At 41.0% G+C, this 6,048-nt stretch overlaps 1 protein-coding gene across 1 annotated transcript; it reads left to right on the plus strand.

The window, feature by feature from the left end:
• The first annotated feature begins 619 nt into the window (after positions 1-619).
• LOC135057347 (paraneoplastic antigen Ma2 homolog) lies at positions 620-1,753 on the plus strand. The gene has a single exon (XM_063963236.1). The coding sequence runs from the start codon at positions 620-622 to the stop codon at positions 1,751-1,753; it is 1,134 nt and encodes a 377-aa protein (XP_063819306.1).
• The last annotated feature ends 4,295 nt before the right edge of the window (positions 1,754-6,048 follow it).

Raw genomic sequence — 6,048 nt, forward strand, 5'->3', positions numbered from 1 at the left:
AAACATAGTGGAATTGAGGGACGGTATTAATACTGAATGAGAAATATTCACAGAGGATTGGAACATAAGGAAGAACAGGGGAATATACGACTATTACAAAGATTTTAGGGAAGGTATGTGATACCAATCCAGTTCCTCACGATAGCCACACTCATTAACATTAAGGGCCCCAACGAGCTCATCATTAACTTCAGAGTACCCGGGTCACTCTTAGTTTTTAAATGTAATAAATACATTATTTAGTGATTAATTGAAAAATCTAGTCTTATTATATATAATACTCAATGTCCTTGTGAAAGTATTAAACGATGTTGATTAAAGTTATACTATAAATTTTATCTACTTACCATTCATCCGGTTCCTGGTAGCAAGTTGAAAGGAGACTTGGATACTATAAGAGAAAACAGGTAAATTAATGTAAATTGTATATAATTGAATCCATATTTCATAAAGGTATTCATTGGGCTTACCCAAGCAAGCCTATATACATTGATATAAAGCTTGGGTGGAGGCACTACTATTGTAATCCATTTATAATAATATTCCAAAGTAGGGTTACATAAATGGAGGCACTGCTGAGATCCCAGTGAGTCTTAGTAAATTACTTTAATCAGAAACAATGGAAGGATTAACTGGAGACGATATTTACCACTGGTGTCAGAGGAAGGGGGTAAACCCCCAAAAGTGTATTGGAGTAGGAGGAGAGTTAACGGAAACTTCGGATGACACTGTGTTAAGAAAAGTGAGTACCCTGTACGGAGTAATAAGACCAAATATAGTGGACAACTGGGATGATGAAGCAGGAAGAAAGATTGCTGTCTTGGTTGAAACGGATAAAGAATTGGACGTGAATTTGATACCATTAATGATAATAGCTGATGAAGAAACAGGAAGAAGATGGTCCATAATTGGTTCTAATCTCAGAGAAGAAAATATCACCAGTATACCCATCTCGGCCGTGATCTCACCAGAGGGAGTAGACAAAGGAGAAGCTAGTGGAAATGGACACACTGCTACAAAAGTAAATGGTGGACAATTCGAGACCATGGTAGATAGGGTGGTCTCCCAACTTGAGAGATGGCATTATGAAGGGAGTTATCGGAGGTTGAGGATCTTTTCTGGTATTGTACCCATACCCACCGGAGAAGAACCGTATGAATCATGGAAAGAAGCCGCCGTTCAACAAGCAGAGGAATGGCAATGTCCTGATAAAATAAAGAGACAACGAGTGGTGGAGAGTCTACGAGGCCCAGCCATGGGAATAATACAAGCAGCCAGGAGAAGTAAACCAAATGCCAATCTGGAGACCTACCTCGAGGCCTTGGATTATGCGTATGGTACTATGGAAGATGTAGGGGATATGTTATCCAGATTACACCACACGTTTCAAGAGCCTAGTGAGAAACTGAGCGCTTATGTTATAAGAATAGATAAACTACTGTATAAGATAGTGGAGAAAAAAGGGATCACTCGAGATGAAGTAGATAAAAGTCGCATGAGACAGGTATTACGGGGTGCTTTAACAACTGATCCTGTAGCACAGAAGTTGAGGTGTTCTGAGAAAAAGGAACCACCACCCGGATTTAACGAGATATTAAAAGAAATCAAACAAGAAGAAGTACTGATTGAGATGAGGGAAAAGACGGTAAAAAAGGTTAAGGTAGTACAAACCGTGACTGAGACTTCCCCATTAGAGGAGAAAATATTAAAATTAATGGAAGAACAGAACAAAAGAATAGAGCAATTCATTTGAAAATCAAAGTACCAATAACCTTTCCCAGAGTACTCCATCTAGTGATTCAACACGGGGTGGGGGAAGAAGGGGCACTTTCAATAGCAGGGGCTGTTTTAGGTGTGGGAGAATTGGCCATCGAGCCTTTGAGTGTAACCTGAATCGGAACTCGCCTCGGAGGTATGTTACTCCCTCTCTGAACACCGATGGTGAAGACCAAGATCGGGGAAACGGACAAGGGAGGCCTGTGAATCCCCCACAGGTCTCCTAGAGGTTGGTCGCTGCGCAATGGGGAGTACATGGTGGAATGGAGTCCTGCCTGAGGGGTTGATGGGACCAGCTCCAGTAATGGCTGCTACAATCAACGGACACCACTGTAAGGTACTTGTCGATAGTGGCTCTCAAGTATCAATTATATTCGAAGACTGGTATAAGAAACACCTCTCTGATGTACCCCTACTGCCGTTAGCTGGACTAGTGATATGGGGATTGAGTGTGGAGAAATATCCATATTTAGGATGTATAATAGCTAGTCTAGAAATTTATCAAGAGAAAAGGGAAGAGAAGCTGCAAATACCCCTAATAGCACTGGTATGTCCAGAAGTCCCGGAGAGTAAGGGTGGTGAGCCCCATATGATCATAGGAACCAACACCAGGATTTACTCCCTTCTTATAGAATGGTTGGAAAAAGAGGAGAATAGGACTGGGGTGCAGGTTAATTCATGTGAAGTGGTATCTGAAATAGTCCAGAAGGTTGCTGTTAATCGCAGAATTGGAATCCCGAGGGCAGGTTTTCTCCACTGGGGAGTGGGATTTAGGAAGAGCAAGAGGGATGGAACATTGTATCCGACTCACGGATGATACCCCCTTTCGAGAACGTTCTCGGAGAATAGCTCCCGCGGACTTTGAAGACGTTAGGAAACATCTGAAAGGTTTATTGGAAAACCAAGTAATTATGGAATCCAAGAGTCCGTACGCCTCCCCGATTGTGATCGCACGCAAGAAAAATGGAAACATCAGAATGTGCATTGACTATCGGACCCTAAATCATCGAACGGTGACCGATCAATACACGGTGCCTAGAATAGATGAGGCCTTGGATTGCCTACAAGGGAGTGTGTTGTTTTCAGTACAGGTTGAGTATCCCATATCCAAATATTCCGAAATACGGAATATTCCGAAATACAGACTTTTTAGAGTGAGAGTGAGATAGTGAAACCTTTGTTTTTTGATGACTCAATGTACACACACTTATTTTAAAACACAAGTTATTAAAAATATTGTATTAAATTACCTTCAGGCTGTGTGTATAAGGTGTATATGAAACATAAATTAATTGTGTGAATATAGACACACTTTGTTTAATGCACAAATTTGTAAAAAATATTGGTTAAAATGACCTTCAGGCTGTGTGTATAAGGTGTATATGAAACATAAATGTATTCTGTGCTTAGACTTGGGTCCCATCACCATGATATCTCATTATGGTTTGCAATTATTCCAAAATACGGAAAAATCCGATATCCAAAATACCTCTGGTCCCAAGCATTTTGGATAAGGGAGACTCAACCTGTATTAGATTTGAGAAATGGGTATTATCAAATACCAATGCGGCCTGAGGACAGAGAAAAAACGGCCTTTATATGCCCACTTGGATTCTTCGAGTTCCTACAAATGCCCCAAGGGGTGAAGGGGGCACCAGCTACCTTCCAACGTGCCATGGAAAAGATAATAGGAGATATGAACTATCGGGAAGTGATAGTATACTTAGACGACATTATAGCATTTGGCTCTACTCTCCAAGAACATAATCGTCGTCTTTTCAAAGTCCTAGATAGATTGCTGAAAGGAGGTCTGAAACTGTCAGTAGACAAATGTCATTTATGTCAGTCAAAGGTTAAATACCTAGGACATATCGTCAGCAGATATGGAGTGTCGACAGATCCAGAAAAAGTACAAGCCGTGATGAACTGGCCTCGACCTACTAAACTGAAGGAATTACGATCTTTCCTGGGATTTTGCGGATACTACCGTCGCTTTGTACCGAATTACTCTGCTCGGGCAAAACCTTTAACCGACCTGACTAAAGGATACCCCAATGTAAGGAAAGGAAAAACTCTAAAATCTACACTGAAGGGAAATTATTATCAGTCCAATGATCCATTTGGGGAGCGATGGAATAACGAGTGTGAAAAGGCATTTATAATGTTGAAAGAAAGTCTGACGCATGCACCTGTGTTAGCATATGCTGACCCCAGTCTACCCTATGTATTACATATAGACGCGTCTACGAGTGGACTGGGGGTAGTGTTATATCAACAACATCCTGATGGGCTAAGACCAGTATCTTTTGCTAGTAGAGGTGTATCAGAGAGTGAGAAGAGATACCCAACCCATAAATTAAAATTCCTAGCATTAAAGTGGTGTGTAGTGGATAAGTTCCACGATTATTTGTATGGAGTGAAATTTGAAATACATACTGACAATAACCCATTGACTTATGTACAGACCACCGCCAAATTGGATGCAACAGGGCACCGTTGGTTAGCAGCACTGGCGCTCTATGATTTCTCCTTGAAATATCGACCTGGAATAAGTCATGTGGATGCCGACTCGCTCTCTAGAATACCCGGGCAATTAGCGGGAGAAACAGAAAATGAGGAGTGGATCGAAATACCCGCTGGAGAGGTCCAAGGAGTATGCCATAGTATGAGAGCAATTAGTATGACAGTAAGTGAAGCAGTAAGCACACTGGGTGCAACCTCGGAGGCCCTACCGTTCTCTTATTGTTGGATTAGCCAGATGGAGTTGGAAGATCTGCCAAGAGTAAAGACATATCAGCTTAGGAGAGAGCAACTACAGGATCCATGTATAAAATGGGTGATGCCAGGAGCCGTAACTAAGAAAGCTGGCCAGATGACAGCTGAGTGGGCTTTAGAAATCCAGCTTTTAAAGAAACAAATGAAAAACTTGGTTATGAGAAGGGGTATACTCTACCGATGCACTCAACTACCAGATGGTAGAAAAAGGTATCAACTTGTATTGCCCAGAAAACACCGTATTAAAAGCCTGCAAGCTTTACATGATCAACATGGACACTTGGGATTTGAAAAGACTTTAAAGCTAGTAACTGATAGATTTTATTGGCCAAATCTATCCAAAGAAGTAGAACAGTATTGTAAAAATTGTGGAAAATGTATATTAAGGAAAACCTTACCTTATCGAGTAGCCCCTTTAGTAAACATTAAAAGCAATGGTCCTTTGGATTTAGTATGCATGGACTTTCTAACCCTGGAAATAGATCAAGGAAAAAAGTGTAATATTTTAGTAATAACCGACCATTTTACAAGATATGCACAAGCTTACATAACACCAAATAAGAAGGCGTCCACAGTAGCAAACACCCTATGGAGCAAATTCTTTATTCATTATGGGCTTCCAAATCGATTACACTCAGATCAAGGTAGAGAATTTGAGAGTAACCTGATCAAAGAACTTTGTAAGATGTGTGGAATTCAAAAATCTAGGACTACGCCATATCATCCCCAAGGTGACCCACAACCGGAACGCTTCAATAGAACACTACTGAATATGTTGGGAACCCTGAGTCCGTTGAACAAACATCATTGGAGACGTTATATTGACCAGCTGATACATGCTTATAACTGCACACAGAATGAGGCTACTGGATACTCACCTTATTATCTGATGTTTGAGAGAGAGGCTAAGCTACCGATAGATGTAAGTCTAGGAGTCTCGTCCGGTGAAAGTTCCTATAAATCTCATGTGAAATATGTTGAAAAATTGAGGGAAGAATTGGCTATGGCCTATCAATTAGCAGAACGGGTGGCTCGCCAGAGCGGAGAAAAGAATGAGGTCTATTACGATCGGAAGGTGCGAGACCAGGTGTTATTCCCCGGAGACAGGGTATTGCTGAGGCAATTGGGGATGCCAAAAAAATTCAAAATTGCCAACAGATGGAGGGGAGAACCCTATATCATAATGGAAAAACTGAAAGACCTACCAGTATACCGAATACAATCTGAAAATGGGAAAGGAGCGATATTAACTCATCACAGACAGAACCTACTTCATATAGGTAGGGAAGTTCGACTGGGAGAGGAGGAAGAAATGAATGAAGGTACAGACATAAACCCTAGAGGGAGGATGGAAAATCGATCTAAAGAGAGAAAAGAGTTGGATGATAATGAAAATAATGTGGAAGCAGAGGAAGGCCAGGGATGTTACTATAAGGAACAAGTAGAAATCTTTGAAAAAGAGACTGGACCCAAACAGACTATTGATAATCAACAGGC

Source organism: Pseudophryne corroboree, chromosome 3 (assembly GCF_028390025.1).
Source record: "Pseudophryne corroboree isolate aPseCor3 chromosome 3, aPseCor3.hap2, whole genome shotgun sequence".
In the NCBI taxonomy this organism is placed as follows: Eukaryota; Metazoa; Chordata; class Amphibia; order Anura; family Myobatrachidae; genus Pseudophryne; species Pseudophryne corroboree.